This window comes from Heterodontus francisci, chromosome 2, assembly GCF_036365525.1.
Source record: "Heterodontus francisci isolate sHetFra1 chromosome 2, sHetFra1.hap1, whole genome shotgun sequence".
Classification (NCBI taxonomy): domain Eukaryota; kingdom Metazoa; phylum Chordata; class Chondrichthyes; order Heterodontiformes; family Heterodontidae; genus Heterodontus; species Heterodontus francisci.
The window spans coordinates 74,714,523-74,737,440 of NC_090372.1; the positions used below are offsets into that span (position 1 = coordinate 74,714,523).

The following is a 22,918-nucleotide window of genomic DNA, read 5'->3' on the forward strand; positions in this document are numbered from 1 at the left end:
AGTTTTAAACTGCATCACCCGTGGAATAAAAATCAATCGAAAGGACAACATAGAATTGTCTTCCCATCGGATGTACAAAGCTTACTTTGGGCCTGCACATCTTTGTTTAATCTACAAAAATATTCGGATATTTTGTCACGAATGTACACGTTCTGTAGGTTCTTATGTATAGATCGGTTGTAATGAAGAGATTTTTCTTTATTTTTAGTAAGAAATATGGCCTAGTCGAGCAAACCATTGTTTGCTAGGCCTTTCTTTGCTCCAGTCACACTCATACAAAGGAAAATACACTAGTAAAACCAGCCCATCCATTTTGTGGGACTGCTAAGAAAATAGTTCAAGTAAGCAAAGCTTCACTACACATTTTAAACCTGATCATTTCAAAATGTTTTCCGTGTGTTTTGCGCATTTTTTGACTGACCAAATGTCCTTTCCTAATCTTGTGCATTCCTATGTTTCTGTAAAACATATTTCGCAATATCCACTGCATATGACCTGAACTTGTAGCTGTCTTCAAGGCGACTGCATTTTTTAGAGCTGTAAGCGAAAGCGAAGCTGCTGAGGTCAGTAAGGGAGGGCAGAGTTGTGCTAAGCACAGATTTTAAATAACTTTTTTGTGTGTTTCTGAAACTGAACACTTGAAGCAACAGAAAGGGTTTGGCAAAATAATTGTAACGTCTTGCCCTTAGAATCTGCCATTGTTGTTATTCGGAGCACTTGATGTTCCAGAAACATTTTGTAAAGTTGAAACCATGAAATAATGAATGAAGTTGTCTGGTACTACGCCTGAAACCACGGGCCCCTGGATAGGTTTAACGAGGTTTTACCACCATAGGGGACAGTAACATAGAAGTTATTGAATTATTGGGTTTTACTGTTAAGCAGTTGTCAATAATATGCTTTGTTTCGAGATATTCTTCCGACATTATCAGAACTCGTTCTGAAGCATGGGGAAAAAGTATTAGGAAAAATGCTGTGGTTTACTCATATTGTGAAAGATAGTTATTGGAAATCCTCGATAATAAGAGCTCACATAACAAAATTTTCCTTTGGTTTCTCAGACTTGCGTGTTGTCCGCCATTTTTCTTTCAACAGCAAATGCAACCTTACTCACCTGTGTAAACGCTATGCATCTAATTCTACGTGATTGTACCTCCGGATTTTGTAAACCAATTTCTTCATTGTTTTAATCTTTTAAAAAATAAATTCATCTTGGAGTACTATGCTTTCTCATTCTGTTAATGTTTCAGTATAGGAACGGTTTATGACTGTAAACTGACACATTTTATTGATAACACAAAAGCTATTTCACTCTGACATAAATATATTTTTTCACTACCAATCAGACAACACAGCAGAAGAAACTCTTTGTCTAATGGAGTGAAGTATGGAGTCCTGACCAACAACCTTTCCTCTACGTTAGATATTTATTAAATTAACGTAAACCATTTCTAACTAATTATACAGATAAGCCCAAGCGTAAATGTATGTTTGCAAATAAAACTGCAGCCATAAACAGCCTTCCGCGTTCTCTACAACATCACGAAGGGTATGAAAGGTTAAAAAAAAAGTTGAAAAGAAAGTACTGGAAACCTGATTCCAGCAAAGGCAACTTTAAGGGTTTCTTAGTTCATGTGTATAGATGTGCCTCAGGCGGCATTGTAGGTAGTAATAAATTCACAAAACTTGGAAAATGTAGAGGAAAATATCAACAGCGCTTGAGAAACAGAAAATAGAAATAAAAGGCTTGAATTCGAAGCCTACGGGTATCAGTCACGATGTGAAAGGAAGCTATAGCATGTGAACTCTTCTTGAACCGACATTTAAGTCATATGGTCATAAATCACTGGGACATAAACTCCGCCATTCACGAGTGATAGCCTATTTGTGTCCAGCTTACCTTAGCCTCTGACGATAGACGCAGACCACGGCACAATATTTTCAGATTCACCGGGGAAATCGATAAGCAGGAGTTTCAAAACTTCCAAATTAAGTGGAATGAAGGTAAACAGTTACTCTTATGCGCTTAAATTCACTCGTTGGCGACAACGGCAAATGGGGTCAGGGAAATGGTAGAGCTGCAAAGAACTGGAGAGAAGGCTCTAGCTTTTGGATGGACAGCCCTGTGATTATGGTAGCGCGCCCTGGTCAGGGAGATAAGACTGCTATCAGCTTTCCTGGCTGCTCTTATCTAATACCAAAGAAATGGGGTATGTTTCTTATGAATATTGAATGCTAAAAGCGCGGATTTTAAGATTGCTGTCTGGGAGTACTGAACAGACAGGCAGGGTAAACTCCCCCGAAACATAGCGTCACAAGTGAAAATTATGCAAATTAAGCAACGCGGAGGACACAAGCGCCCGGGTTTGGCAATCATTGAATCTTTACAATCATAACTTGAATCGAACTCGCCCTATTTCAATCAACTCACATTTTAATAATAATTATGTTAAGATTATAATAAAGAAATACATTATTCAAATATGCGTTTAGTCTTCCCCATTAAAAGTACTGCCTGAACTTTTATTAACACCTTGTTGCAAAGAAAAGCCTTTGTTTGAGCAAGAGAATAGTGCGGAGGAAGTATGGCACACGGGTGAAAATAACAACCAGTTTCAAACAGGTTCAATTGGTTCTAAAGCAGAGCCAATTTTTTTAGTATTCAGATAACTAAAGGTGTTAACGATGCTGAAGCAAAAGTGTTTCAGGCACAGAAGTGAAAAGTTACACTTCAGAAGCAAACCCGAGGCAGAGGAGGCGAGGAGTGAAAGAGTATATGAGCGATAGTCACCCCTGATGCATACCAATGCTTCTGTCGTTTATGGCTACGTAAGATTTATGACTTCATGCACTAAGGCTGTAAACAGAGCACTAAAGAGAAAACACTTGCTCCTATCGCTTATTGCGATGCAACTGCATGAAAGGGGAAGCCAAGCAGCGTAGGAGGGAAGATAGGGGCAAAAATTCACTCGTATGCAACTTTTCAAGTAAGCCGCTCAATGTTCTATCTGTAGTGAAGTACTTTATTGTCAATGCGCAGCCCTCCACTTTTTTTTAAAGTGCTGACTCCCAACTTTTTCTCTTTCTCTTGAGATCGTAGGAAGGGGCAAAAAGCGCCAACGGATGCTGGATTTTAAAAAAAAACTTTCTATAACTTAGTTTGGCTCAGGGAGTTTTAGATAAAAAGCGACTGGATAGACATTGAAAGCGTCCGGTTGATGCGAGCGTGTCTTCCAAAATCACTGCGAGGTTGTTGGGTACAGCGAACTAAAATACCGGATCAGAAATGTTTTACGCCATTCGTGATTGAGGACTTTCCCTGAAGCTAGTTGCTAAGTTTTACGAAGAGAAAGCAAACGAGGAGGAGAGAACGCTTGGTTTGATCGAAATGATAGATGTCATCCCTTTTTACAAGGTGTTGATATTTTATTGCAGCAGTCATAACTTCCATTTTTAAGATATCTTGCTCGACATTCGAAGACGATAACCAAAAGTTTACATTTCCGCCAGCCATCTTTAATACTTAAATATGTTATTTGCTATGAATTGGCATCCATTTTACGACCTAGTATACATGCTGTATGTAATTTCCTCTGTGATTAATATATTTATGTTTATTTATTCAACTCTCCTAAAACCCACATGTAATTTACATTGGAAAAGCATATTTCGGCCCTTTTATTAAATGCTCAGCATCACCGGCCGCCTGCACTGGGGATAATCAACATGACATCTTATAATGTTTGCATTTGGGGCTTTAAGCGACCATATGTATATATATATTTAAAATCATAATAGTACAGAAAACTCACCGAAAGTTTGTTCAGTCTCACTGAAAAGCCTCTGGTTGTAGAAATGTTATTTACTATAAAGTCTGGAACGGAAACGAGAAACCATTAATTTCCACGGAGTAACAGAAAAGGCGTCGGAGAACTGAAAATCCCTGCTTTAAGTAAATCGACTAATTCTGCATAGATTATTAACGGACAGAAACTAATCTAGCTCCTTACATATTATAACATTCCAATAAGTCAAAAAATAATCTCTGAACTATGTTAAGTTTTTTGTGGAATATTGAACGAAATTTTTCAAGCCGAGGATTTATCATACACAATCTTGTAAATTTTCTGTGTGCCATCGCTAATAAGGTACTTTATGTATGTAACTTTTTCGAATACATCTGTACTAATCCAACTTTCATTTGCTCTCCAACACTGTAAACCAATTGTATTATTTATGTCTGTTTTAGCCTTGTCAAATTTGCACCAAGTCTGGACAATAAATCAGAAAGAAACAGTGACGTGTAACCGAACTACAATTAAATTTTTAATGTATTTACCAAAAATCTTTTCCCAGTGTTTGCATTTAACTTTGGGCCGGCCGGGTGTGGTGGGGGGAACAGTAAAAACTGACGATACAATGCAAGAATTTAAATAGAGAAGCCAAATCCAGACTTCAACGTCCATTGAGGACATAAAAAATCAACTACAACAATATTTATACTCCTGTTGTACATTTTGCAACATAATAGTTTGCAAAGTAATGATATCCTCCAATATAGTATTCCTATACGTGTAGCGTAGAACCAAACATATCGCAGAAATTAGCTTTGCTTATCCACAACGATTTTTTTTATCCGACCCCCACCCTCACGCCATTTGGTTTTATTTTACGCGATTGGTAGAATTACGGTAGGGTACTGATCTGGCTATCAATAATTGCCAATGTGATTTGTCATACATAAAAAGAAGTAAAGCATTCGTTAAAGCAGATTCCATTGGCACGGCTCTCCCAGCACACCGAAAACATAAATCAAATCGCAACACCCTGACCTTTGCTGAGCAGGACTCACTGGTGGGTGCAATTTTATATAACATTTGCACCCCCAGCATAACATAACGAGTCTCTTTTCCAGCCTTTTATTCATCGCGCATACATTCTTAAAAAAATGGCAGCATTGGTTTAGGTTTTATCGCCTTTTAATTTATTTCGTTAAATTCTCCAGACCATCAGTACTCCAACGCAATGATGGCCTGCTAGTAAATAATCCCCCTGATTCAACCTGCTTCATGCCTTACATTAATCAAATACTACCGCTGTAAAGATGAACAACTAGGGGCAATTTTTAGGCAACAATCTTTTTTTAAAAAATCAACCTTTGGTGAACTATCTTAATTTTGCACAAAATCACTGTAAGTCACATATAGAAACATAAAATTTAATGCCATCCATTAAGCGATGGGATTCATTGAGATTTCAACGCACACTTAGTAACGAAAAACCTAATAGCCTAATTCCATAGACGTTGCAATTCACAAACTAGCCGACTAGATTTCTAAAATGGACGAAGAACCATTCATTGGAGCATATTATATAATGAATAAAATGTCAGAATAAGTACATGTACATTTATGCCCATGTGATACATAATATTTTTTATTAACGGCTAGTAAAACCAAATATATTGGCGTCAAGTTTTTATTTGATAAACGTACGATGTTTTGTTTGTATATATTCGGACCGAGAGCGGCCATTGACAGGATTTCAATATTCGATTGTTCCTGTTTTAAGGAACGACATATGCATGTAATTCGCACAGTTTTCTGCAAAATAACTTTTTTGCATTTACCATATGGAGAGAAAACATTATTGGAAATAGATTATGTGCCGAAGCAAACAGAAAAGAGGAATCTAAGCGTGTTCTGGCACAATCTGACACCCGTAAGCCTTTCCACTGACCTTTGCCTTGAACAGCAATAACTCACCATATTAATGAACAATCAACGGAAGTATTTGAAATACCTCAAAATAAAATCCATTCCGCTAAATGCAGCATCTCTCCCTGCTCGCATATATTCCTTCATGTGAAATCCTGCGCCCAGAGTGCAATCTCTTTAGAAGAAAATAGCTGGCTCTTAACAGAAAGTGGAAAAGCGTAATCACAGCCGAAGCCAGCATAGGTCTCCGATCCAAATGCCACAATAATGCGCTGTATTATGTGCTCACGTGGTCATACGTCAACTTAAATCCTTTTATTTGAATTTGAGAGATAATTAAAGGAGCACCTTTTTCGGCAAAACCTAACTTTTTACTCAACAAAACCTAAGAAGTTTCTTAAGCAGAGTTTTGTTGGTGTTGCAGAAGGTTGCTCCTCGATAATTCTTTGCAGGAAATCCACGATAAGGTAAGTTGTGTCGTCTGTATTTCATAGTGTGAAAGATCTCTATCCGGAGCCTGTAGACTGAACTACTTGGAACAGATGCCTAGCAGTTTGTAGCGCATTAAAACCCGGAACGGGAGTTTAAATCGACCTATGAAGAAGGGAGTACTTCACATTTTCGACCAAAACAGATAGACAAGCAGAGAAGCCCCACAGTTGTTAAGCTTCCACGCGAATCTCCCTTTTCAGAGCGTGCTATTGTACTGGGCTTGCTTAACACCCACACGTTACACCATGCTAGTTATTGAACCCAGAAAAGGTTTATAATTACCTGACAAAGGCAAAGCAGTGTCATAGAAAGCTTAGGTGATTTTAGTGAGTATAGCACAGGGTGAGGAGTGTACTTGACAGCGATGTAATGATTGTGATTTTTTTTCCAGTGGAATCGTAAATCGTGTCTATAGGGACCCTCATGCGAAATGTGTGCTTACACGTTTTCTGCCAATTGAGTGATGCATGGAATTTCTTGTGGAAGAAATAGATTCAGTGTAATATATGTTAATAGCTATGCAGAACCATTGATGAAAAAAATGGCCAGTGTGTATCTTTATGTAATATAAATCTCTGGGTCACAGGGTTGTTTCTCTACGGGATGTACCTTACTTTAGCACAACACCCATTGAAAGTTTGGGGGCAAAGAGACAGTATAAATGAAAATATCAATACACCTACAATTTCCATATGACTGAAGCTGTTAAAAACTCCATTTCATGTAAGAGGTTCGAAATTAATATCTCTATTCTAAGCACGTAAATTCTTCAATTTACATTTAATTATAAAACGTTCCTTCCTCGTTTATGTTCTGACTAGAGCAGGGTCCCCTCATTCTGTTGCTTTTACTTACTCTTGCCCCCTTTACTTCCACCCTTTCCTTATACTTATTGTTTTTTTTCTTAAACATTTCTGAAAATGGTTTTATTAATATTCACTGAAATCTGTTTTGCACAATATAGGCACGTTTTCTTTAACCCCCATTCTGACAATTGTTTAGTGCCACAAATTATAGAAAGTTGCTTTAAATGTCCCACTCTAAAGTTTTAGGAAAACTTGCACTCACTAAAAGTTTTGGGCTCGACAGCTAAGTATAGCCGCTAATGAATTGGATAAAATATAATCGTTACAGTAACTTTAAGTATCAGAGTACGCAAGTAAGGCGAGTTTATTGATGTCACAACATCAGAAAAGTTTCGAAAGGTTATACACACTCCATATTTTTCACTCTGAACTAAATCCGTGGAATCATCTTCCAAAGGCTACAGTTAAACTTTCAACGCCCAGAGTAAAACATTAATGAATAATTGATGAACGGCACGAAGTGAAGTTCGATATTTTAACGCTGAAGCTATTTGATGTACACACATGTATGTATAAATATATGCACATATTTATATGCACACACATATCTAAACATAGATAGATAGATAGATAGATAGATAGATAGATAGATAGATAGATAGATAGATAGATAGATAGATGGGTGGAAGTACAGAAACCTACGCCAGGTTTCTTCGCAATGTGCAAGAAACCTTATGAAATTGGGACTATTTGGTCGACTATTCGGCGACCAAAATTAGAAGATATCTTTAAGACACTGTTTTTGAGGAAGTAGAATCCACAAAGGCAATAAATCGCTATTACAGCTCACAGATACATCTTGAGGCTAATTTTTTTTAAAGTTAAATAGTCTTTCTGTTCCAGCAACTAATGGATATTTTTGCTTTAGATATTTTTATAATGCCAGCACGAACTTTGAGAAAATACAAAATTCAACCTTAAAAGGTTCGAGGACATAGCTATAACCGATCTGAGCATTATAACGATAGGAGAATCCAAAAAAGGGCCATCGGGCTTGGCGATAAGCAATGACTTCTCTTTACTTAGGTCAAGTTTTGAGCCATTAATTACGAATTGGGCTTCAATTTATCCTATGTGCAAATAAACAGAGCTACAAATAAGTCTTATAACTTACCTGAGAATTCAGCCAAATCCAAACCAGCCTCAAAGGACAGATAAAGCCTGCTGTGAAATTGGTAATGTGCTTTAAAGGGAGAAAGTTTCAACGCACACTGGAGATTCTACATTTTCCAAACTATCCGGCTGTTTTAAATATATTGCTCTGTGTTAAGTCCGGGTAGCTTCCCTTTCAGCAAAGCCTTTTCAAATCAGAAAGGCGGGAGAAGGAAGTTTCGCTCCTTAATACTGAATCGGCGCCCTGCAAATACTGAACTGTTTGCCTTATTGGTTTATGCAGACGTCTGGGGTACTGGTTTTCTGTGAGATCTATGCATTAAAGAGAGAGAAAAAAAACAGCTCGGCAAACAAGCAGGGCCAAATCGAGGGGGAAAACCTTATGGAATCCGTTCACGTGACTTAAAAATAATTGTTAGCAGAATCTGGATCAAATCTGGTTATTAGGTACATACAATAAAGTTTCTGTGGTTCATTGTTAGGCTTGTATGCTTGCAAACTGGCATTGCATTTATGCGGTGTTGATTTAGGAAACAGCTGCAGCAGTCTTGAGGAGAGCTAAGTCCCAATGCATTACGAAGGTAAGGAGGAAGCCGTATAGCAGGGCACAACAAATGGGGTTTGCACGTTAAGCACTAACCACTACTGAACGTTTCATTTTACTCTTCATTTACTTTTTTAAACATCCATTTAGATATTAGTATGTAGCAAACGTAAAACTGCATTAAAGGAATTATTGTCTTAGAAGCGAACGATAAGATGTTTTTTGGTGTTCAAACACAATTAAACATAATTTCGTTCACTTTGTTCCCTAGAACAAATAAGCTCTAGGTGGAACTATTAGTTTCCGAAGCTGGTAAATAAACTTAAGAAACAGGATCTGGTGCAAGATTTAGGCTGACGCTGATCTGAATAAAATTAGAGTGCTAGCTTGGAGCATTAGAAAACGTTCCAACAAACGATCGTTTTCTTTTAAATCTAAATTATATAAACTTTAGCAGAAACTATCTGAAAAATAAATCAGCCAATTATCAGTAAAATTCTGTTTGTTTTCATTTTAAGAGTGGCCCTGCAAGAAACTCAGTTCTGCATGCGGGTGCAATTGACAACCCCATCACAACAAAGCATTAAGACTGAGTAATTTATTGCACTTCTCCCTCCATGTAATAAAACTACCTTAGTTATCAAACGGCACTTTAAACTAACCAGAAAATTTGAGCTTTCTTACCAATCCGGAACTTCAAACACTATTTACTGGAATTCGCTGCGGGCAAAATGTTACCTTTAACCAACATATTGTTCAATATACTGTTCGTGGTGTGGTGAGCAGATTAAAGGTGCCTATGCCGCTCTACTTTACACTCCTATCCTTAGTCGATTCTTACTTGTGAATTCATTCTCTTTATTAAAAGGTTGCTTTTTAAAGAATATTTAGATGTGATTTTCATTTTCATGCGCTATTAACGATATCACACCCAGAACTCCAATTCGTACTGGGTTTCTAGCGTCGTAACTCGAGAAGGTTGAAAATAAATAATTATTTTTAAACCTTGCTTTTTGTCTTTTGATAAATTGCAAATTAAATCCGAAAGTCCGTGTAGTTAGACATTTGAACTAAACAGAAAGATGGGGAAACCGAATAGCGAGTGCTTCTTCGATTTTTCTTGTCAGTCCCGTAATAATAAAACAAAAAAATCTGATATATTTTACGTTCACTTCCAGGCAAGAGGTTACAGACCTCTTCACTGTATTTTATTGATTACTACTGTAGATTTGGGTGTTAGCTTCGATGTGTAAAAGTAAGCAGGATAAAATTGCATGCTATCGTTATAAATACAGATATTGAGAAAGGCTGCATTGAGGTAACATTTGGTTCTTATAAAAAATAAATAGATGGCTGTACAAAGCATGCCAGCATTCAAATATGGGTGCAAGCATTTTTATTTTGGCAATCTGTATGACAACAAATTGACATCCCCCTACACGGTTGCATTATATCTTTTAATAATCTTTTCCCCAGCCAATTTTGCCTTTCAAATTTTATAGTTGAAAATGAAGAATATTTTATTTGGTAGTATTACAGGGAAAGCTGTCTTCCCTTTAAAAATGATAATTATTATGTTCTATTTAAAATAAATCAAGCTTTATGTTTCTAGCTCCAGTGAATTCTTTGAGGTTGCTGTGAACCCCTAACAAAGGAATTACCCTAGGCTTTTGTTCCCTTAAATAACCACCGGATTGACACTCTCAAATGGCTCCATGACTACCTTTTGCAGCTGGGTAATACATTTCAACGTGGAAGGAATAAGCTCTGCGGAGTGTACGCAACCTCTCATCTTGTAACAGGGTTGGAAAAATAAATTACATTTTCATTTAGTGTTCGCTGATTCCGATGAACTGCCGAACCAAACCACCTGTTACACTAAAATAAAACGAGTCCACCTGAAACCAGACATCCGATTTCAGCAGTGCAAGCAAAGCAAAATGTTTTACCTCTTAATTTCGGATTCTAGGCCATCTCAATGCCCAATTAGACTATCCTGGACCGAGTCTTGTTTCTGGATAGAGACAGTCTAAACCTAAAAGGAGCACATTTATTGTCATTAAAATAAAGCATCGTGAATCGCTTGCCAAATAGTAACTCATAATGTATTTGTGTTGCTCTTGTTTTAGGAGGTGGATCCAATTACAGACCTGTTTTATTGGAATGTCAGCCCGGAAGCTGAAGACATTGTACCAGCCGTTATACTATTGCAATTATCTTGTTTTGATTGATCATAGCCAATAGTAAGAATAATAAAATGTACTTCACTGGAGTGATGAGACATTTAATTAACTGCTATGTACTTTTACTAATGATCTTTTATTGTAAATATTAGAAGCGGTACTTAATTATGAGTGCAAACAATGCACGTTTCTGGATGTACTTTCATCAGGTACCAACATCCAATGCATTTATTAAATAGGAGCAAGATCTTTGCGAAGAAAAAAATGCATTCTTTCACCAGCACAAATTGTCTCCAAATGGGTTCAGAGTTTATATCAGCAACACTATGGAAATAAATGAATACAATATTTCGACAATAAGCAAGGCCGGTAATTTATCCTAAAACACAACAATAAAGACAGGTGTTTCTGTACACTCTTTGGTCTTATATGTATTATCCGGCTCATAGTTGTATATTATTTCCATGCATAAGACAAACAGTACATAGCCAGAACAAGTGCTGCACTTTGCACAGAATTATATATGTTAGTGCATTTGCTGGAGCACCATAACTCTGACACTTATTGTAAATCGCTCAAATTAATGAATCATAGAGGAATTTAGCTTATGCCTCTTTATTTCCAAACGCTGCTGCCTACAGTTGCCTCTCAGCCCTGCGCATGTAAGAGATGGTGATTTATTAACGACAGGAAAATTGAACAAAGCAGCACAGCTACACCGTGGTATCCAGGCATACATACTGTGAACTAGAACATCATCATATGTGTTTGTATTTGTTGCAATTAATCATGAAAAAATCTAAAATATTACTGACACGCGAGAGACTGACTAAACACCATCACAGACATGCCGTGATTTAAATCTGAATACTAAAGGGCGCTATTCATCACATTTTTGACAGTATTAAGAAATAAAAAATTGTAAAAACATTAACAAAATAAAGCACGGATCATAAAGACACAACTCACCACAATTCTTGCCTGATTTGTGCCTCTTCCTTTTCTGAGACAGGTCTTCCAATTATAGACTTATTTTTAAGGAAAGTTCATTTTCACATCAGACTGAAACAGATCTAGTGCGAATACTGACGACTACATATCTATTCCGGACCGGCTGCATTAATTATTTAATGAGTCACGTGACTAGGGAGATTAAAATTTCAATACATACACAGAGGAGACGCGTGACCCTTTATCTTGGAGTGTGGAGTTTTTTTTCTCTTTGCGTCCCTTCTTAGTTGAATCTTTATTGCTGTGGCTTTCTTTTAGTCTTTGGATGCTTCCTGGTAAGTGATAGTACAAAAATGACTGGCCTGTGCTGATCCCAGATTTGACAGGTCTGCCATTTGTGTCACCTATAGTTCGAACTTCCTCAGTCCAATATTCTTGGACATTTCTTCAAGCTGTCTTTATTGTCCGCCTGACAGTTTGATATTGAAGCTCAGTATTACGGTACCCCGCATATATAACAGTCACATGTAAGGCTAACTCTTTCATATATGACTTTACATCCCCCCAAGGCTGCTAAATTTGACACTGAATCGACCCTCACTAGCCACAGTCGATATTTTATTATACCACTCAAATGTGTATTAGTTTTTGTATTGTATCTGGTATTTGAGAGCCCACGATTACCATAGTGCACAGACTAGTTCTTTTAAGGGTGACAACGAACATTGTGTTGTACAGACAGTCGATTAAAAAGTAGATCCAGTGAATTTAATGGATGGTGGCAATCTCGCTTGCTGTTTTAGTTGTGCTTTAAACTCTTAACTGTAGTGTTTTGAGTTTGATGAAATCATACATTTTCACATGCGTTTACGTGCTTATAATGAACAAAATAAACGTGGCATGATTTTATTAATTCAATTACTTACAAGTTTCCAAAATGCTTTCTACAAACAGCTATGAGCGCAGATAGTTTCGAGAAAGCAAGCTTATATTTGATAGAAAACATGCCAGTAACTCTATTCAATAATCAGAACAATAGCGTCCCTTTAATAGGTGAATTATCTCGCTGAAACAAGTGAAGGATTGGTTCCATTCTTTTAAATCGTGACGACCATTAACTACAAAAATGTTATTAACTAAACCGTTTAAAACATGCATTGTTTCTTGCCACGCACAAGGGCTGCATTTAAACAGACTTTTGCAACTTACGTATAAATCACCGCCAAGTACTCTTTACACAAATTCATACCATACAGTAAAACGCGCTATATATCTAATATATATATATATAAACTTTTCTCTAAATATCGCCATATGCTTAAGCATGAGTTTCCAAAAAATGCTATTTGGATTTTTATAAGATCTTTTTTGATAACAAGGTACATTCTTTTAGCCCCTTTCTGCAGGCATAGGAAATGGTGGAAAGAGCACTGTCCATCTTTTTAAAGGTCAAGGGTTTGAGGGGTCAGTCTGCACCGCTAAAAGCGGCTAATCGGTCAGAAAATCTGTCCTCTTGGTGAACTCGCTCTAGTTGCCCAGCCATTGACAAACAATGCAACTTTTTATTACAAAAGACCGTTCGATTTACAATAACTAAAAACATCAAAGAGAAAGAAAATAAAGATGCAAACGGATTTTCATTTGCTAAAGGAGCCCAAAGCTTTATCACACAAAGGATAAGTTTTAATAAACTTGCCCTTTCCAAAACTGGCTTGGAATACAGTAAATTACCTTTTGCCTTTGACAATATGTGTTTATAATTTTCTGTGGTAATAAAAAAAACATCCAACAAGAAACTGCAGGACTGTTCCAAGGGGAAAAGCATGATCTGCGTCGAAATGGTCACATTTTATTCAGGAGAATCCAATGTGTCCACACACACTTTTCCAAAAGAACGCCCTTCAGACTTGCTGTTGAAGTATACAAAGAAGTATTTATTGAATGAGGTGATTAATGATTCTGAGCAAAATCTGGTATTTTCAATCTGTTTAAAATTCCTTTTACAGATAAGCAAGCACGACTGCCTAATGGGGAGAATTTTCTCATCGTACTATTCTTTGTCTTTCTATATACTTTTGCAGTCGTCTTATAACTATTATACAAAACACGTTTCAGAACATCTATCCTTGATAATGCTAGCAGTTTTTGTTTGCCATCTGTAAAAACAAAATATTTGTACAGCTCGCAGCAAAATTTATATTTCTCTCTAAAGGAGCTGAAATGTGGGAAATGATTCTATTTTGTTATAGTCCCTATCGAAAGTTCTGACTAAATTATTTGTGAGAAATTTTGCATAATTGCAGAGTATTTCAGTTTTTAGCAAGTTTTAGGAGGAAATGTATCCAACGTATTTAAATAGTGTAAGTATATTTCCTCATCGCTAACGTGGTGCATTCTGTGTTTTGATATTGTTTGTATTTACTATCTATTCTATTTGAAGAGCAAAAGAAATGCCACGAACGAAATTGCTGCTGTGAGTTTTAAATGGACATAGAGATGTAGCAAAATCGATAATATGTTTTTGTCGAAGTGCATTTTTTGTTGTGCAAAGAAACCTCCGATGTACACTACTTTTTCAGGAACACTGATATTTGTGCTGTCTTCAAGCAATCAACAGCATTGACCATATAAGAATTATCATCGTCCCAATGCTAGAAGTCACTAGCTACAATTTTATGTTCAGTGAAGTAACTCTTATTTAATTGTTTAGCGCCCCTTTCCCCAAGATTAACAAAATGGAGTCATAGTGTATATTCGAATATTTAGTCCTGCTGTTTCTATTTTATTGGCCATATATTACAAGCAACAAAATAAACAATGATTGTATTTTTATATTTAAAGTGTCATTGCCACATTAAATTCTGTAATGCATAAGAAAGCACAACAGGATGCAAAGTCAAATTAAAAATAATCCCACATGATTACACTGCATCAGGATCAGACATAGAGCGTCTAGGGCTGTAAAAGGCCGTGTTCGCCACCTTTATAGATGCTTTATTATTTGATCCCCTCACATTTTACTGCATTATTTACGACTTGGTGACGTAGAACTTGATGTGGAAAGGCTGTAGAAAGATCAATTGTAGATCCACGCAGTAATTTATCCTCTTTCGCTCAGTTATTCTTCAGAACCACACGAAATATTTTGCAGTGGGGCTTTTTAAAAATGGTTTCATTTTGAAAATAAGAATATGAACAAAAATATAGTCAAAACAAATCAGTTAAATCCATAGCCACGTTTTGGAGTCGGAAAAGTAATTTTCTGTGTGTTCGCGAAATCCTGACTGGAAGTAAATTGTACACATAAGAATTGAGATAGTCCATGAATTAATATTTTATTTAAAGCCCGGGGCTTTATTTTTACACTGTAATTTATGTCTTTCGTTTGAGCAACATTTGGCACTGCACATAGCACACTGAAATATTCACAGAAAAATACACAAATCTTACCAATGATTTGTACGGTTTCGTCACAGTTTGGACTGTACCAAAATTGTTAAATATATAACGACTCGTTTGAAATCTCTGGATAAGATCCTTGCACATTTGTTATACTGATATCAGTAACACAACTATATAGAGGATACAGGTTTGAAATAAAAACACCATAAATAACGCTGGCGACATAATTTATTTCCTATATATGTAGCATCTGGACAGTTTATTTGCTCTAAAACCATTTTCAACATCCACACATATTGCTGCCTTTCTCATTTTCTAAAACAGATTAATTCTTAAATTCTCACAAATATTCCAACAGACTACACTAGTTGAGATTATGATGCTTACATTTCCTCACAATATCTATTATTCACAGTCCTTTTCTCTTGTTGCTTTGAATATCATGGAAGAAGCCACTTTGACAGAACCTAGTATCGGTTCATGTGGAGGTAATGAAGGATGCAGAATGTACCCAATCAAACAGAAAACACTTTGAAAGTCTGCAGAGAATGGGTGAACACAATAGAAATGCTTGTCTCTTTTGGGGTTAACAGCATCTACCCTTGAAAAAAAATTCTCACTGCAAGAAATCCCTCCACATTCAAGTCAGTTATGTGGCAAACATATTTTGGTCCAAACTATGTTGTGGGAGAGGGGTTGGAGAGTCGAAACAGCTATAGGCTTGATGAATTTGGTGCTGAACCATCTGGCTGTGGGCCCTGGGAGGATACTTGTGTTTGCTGGCTTGTAGAAGATGATGAGCTAGCAGAACGCATCTTAGTGTTAGGCAGTTTATGATCTTTCTTCCATTTCATCCTTCTGTTCTGAAACCAGATCTTCACCTGGCGTTCAGACAGGCAAAGAGTGTGTGCAATCTCAATGCGTCGACGCCTGGTTAAGTAACGGTTAAAATGGAACTCCTTCTCCAGCTCTAAGACTTGTTGTCTCGTGTAAGCAGTTCGAGACCGTTTGGGCTCTCCTCCAGTGTAATTTGGGTTCACTGAGCAAAACAAAAAGTAACCAAACATAAATACAGATACAGCCACGAATCTGACAATGGGATTAGATGCACGTGAATGAAGGTTCTAAAAGACAAGAGTTTTTTCAAAGTGTTCTGACAACGGAGAACAATCTACTGCAATAAAATGGCTCTGGGTATTTAGGTTAGAAAAGCATCAAAGACACATGGCCAGGAGCAAGATCCAGGGCAATGAAATTTATGGGCGCTGTAATTACCGACCTAACAGTTAGGTGATCGTAAATCTCATGAAAGGGCTAGTTACAGAAAGGGTTCCGCACATCCGATTTCAATTGAATTTTAATTGTTTCAGTTAGCTTTAGTTACTTACCGGTGGTAACGTGAATTTTCTTCATCCACGGGTAAACTATGGGCTCTTTGCTGAGAGTACCTTTCTGGGCAGTGGGATTTTTCGCATTCTGGCTACACAAAGCTGGTGTGGCTACTGGGACCACTTCACAAAGCTGATTCTGTCTCGGTATGTGATTTTGGAGGCTAGCCTGCGACTGCACATGACCCCTTTGCGACATGTCTTGGTTGCCAGTGCCTTGGACATTGTTGAAGCTGTAGGTCGGCTCTGGGTAGTTTGATTGTGGGTATAGTGCCTCATGATGGAATCCAGGGTCCCGCGGCCGCTCGTAGTATTCAGGAGATTGGCTTGGTATGTAGTTATTTTGAGAATATTCCTCACAAGGTGGAAATTTTGGCTCAACGTAGTTGGAGTTTATCAAAAACGAACTCATGGTCATTAATTTCTGAAGTGCAAAATACTAATTTTTCTCGCGTTGTCGTTTTTCTGTTCCATAAAACCCTCCTACTTGCTGTCAAGTGTATAAAGTTAGCTGTTCATGTGATGTAAGCAGCCAATGGGGTGAGTGGTTGTGGGTCCCGGATAAGGAAATACACCAATGATGAATGCATGGAGTCCAGTCAAAAATTCCATATTATCACTCAAAATCTCGTTTCCCCTGAAATTATGTTGTCGCATAGAAAGAAAAAATTGGAACAATCAGGACAACACTAATTTTAAAATCATCTAAAATGGGTAATGATGTTATGATGTTTTATCGAATGCAAATATTTGCAAATGTGTGTTGCCGGCGAAAACATCACAAGATAGCATTAAATAGAGATCTGCTACTGTCTGAAATAGTTTACTCCTCTGAAAATGCTTCCCTGCAAAACATCATGTTTCAGTGCTTTCTCGGGGGAAAATTAAGACACTTGGGAACATAATTACGAGAGTTCAACGCACTCGCTTGTCCTTTCTAGTGTGAAGATGCTGTCAAAGGCATTCTAAGATTCATCGCTTACAAGAAGAATTTCCATAAAATTGCGAAAATACTTGGTTTACTTTAATAAAACACAAACATTTTCAAGTCTTAGATAAGACCGAATATCTCTTTGCAGAAGTTAATACAAATTCAAAGTATATGCCGAGGTGTTAAATAACTAAGGCAACATGAGAGGATTTTGTCCATTTGCTGCATATATATTACACAAACGTTATGTAATCAATTCAGAGTCTTGGCGGAATAAGTTTGGTTTAAAATTTACCATCATTTAATTGTTCGATTGTAGTGTGGTTTGTCTAATGAAATGTTCTCCTGCTCGATTTTTAAAAAGATCTGCTTTAATTGATCTACATAAAATAAAATGATAGAAACGAACATTTTATTAGCCGAGATACCCAATAAAAGTAGATACTGATCTATTATCTATTTAAAAAATGCACAAAACACAACTATTCAGTAAAACGATTAATTTGAATGGAAGTCTATTCTAAGGCATTTAACACACGTTTTGTATTGTATATTTGAATTTTCAACCAAAACTGCTCATTTCAACCACCCTGCATAGCTAAATGCTGAATGCATCAACTATATTTCAGGTGATTCTACCATATTCACACGATTGTTATGTCAATAAATGCAACCGTTTCAGAAACACAAAACACGCCAGCAATAATTGATAACGCATTCTAATGTTTGCTTTCTTTTTCAGGAGGCAAAAATAACCTGGCGTTAAAATTTGCAAGCTAATTAGCTTGTCATATTAGTTAACGTGATTAAAACTACATCATGTTTTGTGTTTGAATTAATATCTACCCCAACCGGCACGCAATGTGAAATTGGCCAAATAGAAAAATGACAATTTAGGTGCACTGCACGTTATTTCTTCAAAGTAGTCATATGCAATATGCCTTCTTCCCTGAAATATAATCGATTCTCAACATGAGTTCTTGTCAATCAAGGACGGATCATAAAACCCTGTTTTAATGTTTGGACGATATAGTGCATCGGGACACACAAGCTAACATTTCATTAGAATGAACCCTCTTCAACCATTACAACACATCGTTTGTAGGGTACATTTACCAACCTACCCTGTTTTGCTGCTCAGTATAATCGTCCATTAGAATGCTTTCAACTAAATATCTAGCAGCAAAATCAATTGACTTTCGGTGTAATTAACAGATGTTTATTTCCACTACTCACTATGGAAGGGGGCAATGTTGGAAAGATCTGCATGGAAATAGCCTTAATATTTTGTACGATTTTATTTTATTCACCAAGAACATCTTGTGTAAATGTTTATATTTAGATAATTCATAACATATAGTTTAAAAGGTTACAAACAGTCTTATAATGTAAACGGGTCCAAATGATTTTACTAAAAACTCTATTTTCGTAAAATAAAACTCCCATAAAATTCAACTTTCCAAAGATTTGTTGTTTTCTTTCCTTTGACAGGCATGGTGTGCATCGTTTTGCTCTGACCACGTAACTTGCCTGTAAATAACGCAGTCGAGTAATTAGCTGGGGCAATGTGTGTATTTGAGCGCTTTGTAGAAAAATAAAGGTTCTTTATTGCATAAACATAAGGCATTACTGGGGACGAGCAAATGCAGGTCATTCGCCTCTGCAGTTTTTTTTCATAATAAACAGAGATGGAGCCAGGACCCCCAAGTGATACCTCGCCTGCTTTTACATTTGACATTTTTACTGCAAGGGTAGATTTACAGCCATTTTAAAGCGAAGGGCAAAGATAGCGCTTTTTACGACATTTCCAAAACGTGTATGTTTTAAGAGCTGATATCAAATTTATACTTTAGAAAGTGTCGAGATTATGAAATCGGTTTTACATAAAAGATTACCCAAGTTATGAAGCACTTAGGGAACATTTATTTCGCGGTTTGATAAATCAGAAATTAGACTTTACCAGTTTACATTCTCCTTCGAACAGCAAATCAGTAGTTTAGATGATAAAGAGTGTCATAATTTCTTCATTTACCGTCTGAATCCGTCAGCACTGCTTAGGATTTATCAGATAGATTGTACCATGATGAAAATGTGATTGTTTTCCAATTCTATCTGGGACATATGGTTAAAACAGCCGGTGTCCGACTTACAAACAAAATAAAACAAATAAAATGGCATATTTCGAAGATACATCTTCGAGCAGGCCTGCACCACATCCCACAGAGCTGCACAACTGTGCGTTTATTGGACTTCAACATGGGAAGCAAAACAAAAGATTTTATTCAATGAAATGAGATTTCGTAAGGGATACGCTAACCTAAGTTTGGAAGTGACCGAAAAGTGACACCGTGTGCGTTTTGTTTCTTATTAATCTTATACATTGACAGTCTTTGTTAAGTAACAAGGCGTGCCATTCGTGAGGCGACATTTTCATATTTGTTAGACGCGGTGACCTGAATTTCACCTCGGCCTTGGACTTAGCCATTTCTAAAAGGCCTATAGTGCTCTTTCAAATACCAGGGTGTTTTGCCCAGGTCATTACCTTTGTGGAGGGGAGAAACTAGGCAAAATGCGTGGGTTCTATGCAGTCCTGAGTGATTCAATAGCCCACTCGGTAACCGTCTTTAAATGTTTGTAAATAAATGCTCACGTTTACTAGTAAAAATCAATAGATTTGTAATGTTTTGTTTGACGATTCGCAGAAAGCAATTAAAGTGGAAACATACTGAATAATATTTAACGGCTTCTGTGATTAGACAATTTGTTTTTGGAATTTGAAATTAATTTAACTTGCAAAAAAGTTACACAAAGGGATGCCTTGTTTTACCAATACATCTGCATTTCATTTCAAATTCTACTAATTGGTGCCTTCAACCGTGTGCTCTAGGTTTCCAAACTTACACAGGCTGCGGATTTTTGAAAATCGAATTATAAAATAATTTTATTTTAAAGCAAATATATTTTAATATTCAATTTTCAGTTTTAAAACCGTGACAGCATCTATATTTGTTTAATTTCATCAGTCTAGCGACATTAATCAATAGTGTTACCGCTTAGGAATACGTTTTAATGTCTTACAAACTATTCTGGTAACAAGTGTCAAATTAGCAAAACGAAATTATTCGTTTGAAACAGGATACCCATTTTTCTTAAGAAAAAAGAAAAGTCAGATTATGTATAATGAACTCATTTTCCTCTTTCTTCTTATCTTCGGTTCTATATAAAATGCAGTACACCTCTTTCATCTAAACCCACGACCTTTCTACCCGTCCGTCTATTTCTCTGTCAGTCTCTCTCTCTGTCAGGCTCCCTATCTGTCCATGCATACATAGATGCTAAAGTCTGTATATTAAAGCAATATTGTACATTTCAAGTGGAAAGCGATATTTTGGAAAATGTTACATGGGCTCCGAATAAAGATGGCTTCTTCACCTATTGAATAATGCATTAATGCAGCATAAGATATTAAAGGATTGGTCTTTTGTTAACTTTTAGTATATGATGTATATTTTGAAGAGCTGGTAATAAACATTATTTTCGTTTGTCTCTGCAAGTTATGTTTTTTTATTTATTGATCCATTACCGGTGTGCTAATTATTATGTTTTTGAAGGCACATATTCTCCAGTTCGACAGAGCAGAAGAACAATAGCATTGCCCTACGAAATAGATATGAGATTTTGTATCTTGTAACTCGCAATTTGCCTAATATAGCGAATAAAGTGATATAACATTCAAACTAGGTGAGCTCATATGGTTTTACACTTTCTTGTAGCATCTTTTAGTAAAGTGCATTTGCCTTCTATCTTGATTGCAATTAAATGGAAAAGGTGCAGCAAAATTATTGCATTTGCTATCAACTGTTACATCCTGGTTGCAATAATCTGTGAGGGGTTCAGTGCCACAAATAAGATTTGCCCTTGTTCTGCACGCTAAAATCTCATAAACCTTGTCGCATGGGTTTCAGTCGTTTTCTTTAAACATCAGGAGGCACAGTTAATATTCAATTGTAACACTTTATTTACATTAGGAGTAAAGTTATCGTGGGTGTTATGCTGACGGATTTTTATACCATTGTTGAAATGTATTTTGGCAGTGAGAAAATAAGAGGGAAAGGCGCAGTCGGATAATTATTAATATGAATAAGTGTTTGGGGACCTTAATAAATGTTATTTCTGCATTTTAAATAAGGAACTTTCTTTTCAAATGCTAGACACTATCGCTGTGAATCTGAGACTATTCTTGAACCATTTAAACGGAACTGAAAGAAATACAAAATCGGCTCTATATATTCCAAATTAGATGATTTAAACTGGATCTCAATTCAAACATATATACTTTTGAAATGTTCATTAATTCTAAATTAGCACCGGAGATTCTACATGTTTAAAACAAATTCAGAATGTGGGGAAATGTCTGTGAATGCAAGTCTAAATGATGCGGAGTCACATTGCTGTTTGGTGTAATTCCGCAGACGGGCTGCTGCTACATTCTAATCTCTAAAAAGCGACATTCGACACAAATAAGGCGTTCGCCTTAAGTAAAACAATTCGATTTCTTTTTGTGAGAAAAGTCCCTTAATTTTCTGTACAGTTTCTGAAAGTTTACCTGCTGCCTATACGCAGCAGATAGAAAAATTACCGTGGCCGATTTTTCAAGATGAAATACAACGTGTCTCGATCATGAAAAGAATATTTTTTTTCTTTCCTTTCGTCAGTAATTGAGGTCGTTCAGTCGCTCGGGTTCACCTGGAGTCCATAGTATGATACACGAGTAACTCAAAGCTATTTTATCTTTTGTGCTGATAGTCAAGATCGCGCTATAACATTGACATCAAACTCTGTCTGAGCAGATGATTACAAGTCGTGCAAAACGTAAACTTTTGACCCTCAACTTTTTGACCTACAGTTGTACCGCCCTACCAACCACCGTACAGGGAGCCTTTTTTCAAAGCATTACTGAGGACTGAAATAATATCCCCTTTCGTTCACTATTTTCATGATGTACTGCTAATTTCAGGTCTGGGAATGCTGAAGTCACCGTCCCCATCCCCCTTCTCGTCCACCCCCACCCCGTTACCGTCCCCCCACCCTCCCCTGAGTGAAACTTGTCTTTAATCTCAAAAATGGCATGAACCTCAACTGTCTGCAAGCTGTTTATTCAAGTGCTCTTTTATTTAGTTGGATATGCATTAGTGGGTAAGTTTTTACTGCAACTGCCAGCCGATGCAATTATAAATAGTATAGCAAACCAAAAAAACGCATTAAGCTTATGAGTCCATTTTAATATTTCCGTCCTTTTCTGTTGCACTGATAGAACAATGGATGCGTGAG

At 36.7% G+C, this 22,918-nt stretch overlaps 2 protein-coding genes across 2 annotated transcripts in view; both read right to left on the reverse strand.

Moving 5' to 3' along the window:
- LOC137384750 (homeobox protein Hox-A3) overlaps positions 1 to 22,918 on the reverse strand; it is a 43,761-nt gene that overhangs the window by 5,754 nt on the left and 15,089 nt on the right. The window contains exons 3-4 of the mRNA XM_068059155.1: positions 10,682 to 10,767; positions 3,813 to 3,874 (exon numbers count right to left, since the gene is read on the reverse strand). The gene's annotated coding sequence lies outside the window, so the exon portion shown is untranslated. The remainder of the gene's footprint in view (positions 1 to 3,812; positions 3,875 to 10,681; positions 10,768 to 22,918) is intronic.
- LOC137384756 (homeobox protein Hox-A4) lies at positions 15,270 to 17,089 on the reverse strand. The gene is made up of 2 exons (XM_068059168.1): positions 16,657 to 17,089; positions 15,270 to 16,307 (listed from the first exon to the last, which is right to left on the reverse strand). Exons 1-2 carry the CDS (start codon positions 17,072 to 17,074, stop codon positions 15,982 to 15,984), a joined length of 744 nt encoding a protein of 247 aa, XP_067915269.1. The 5' UTR covers positions 17,075 to 17,089; the 3' UTR covers positions 15,270 to 15,981.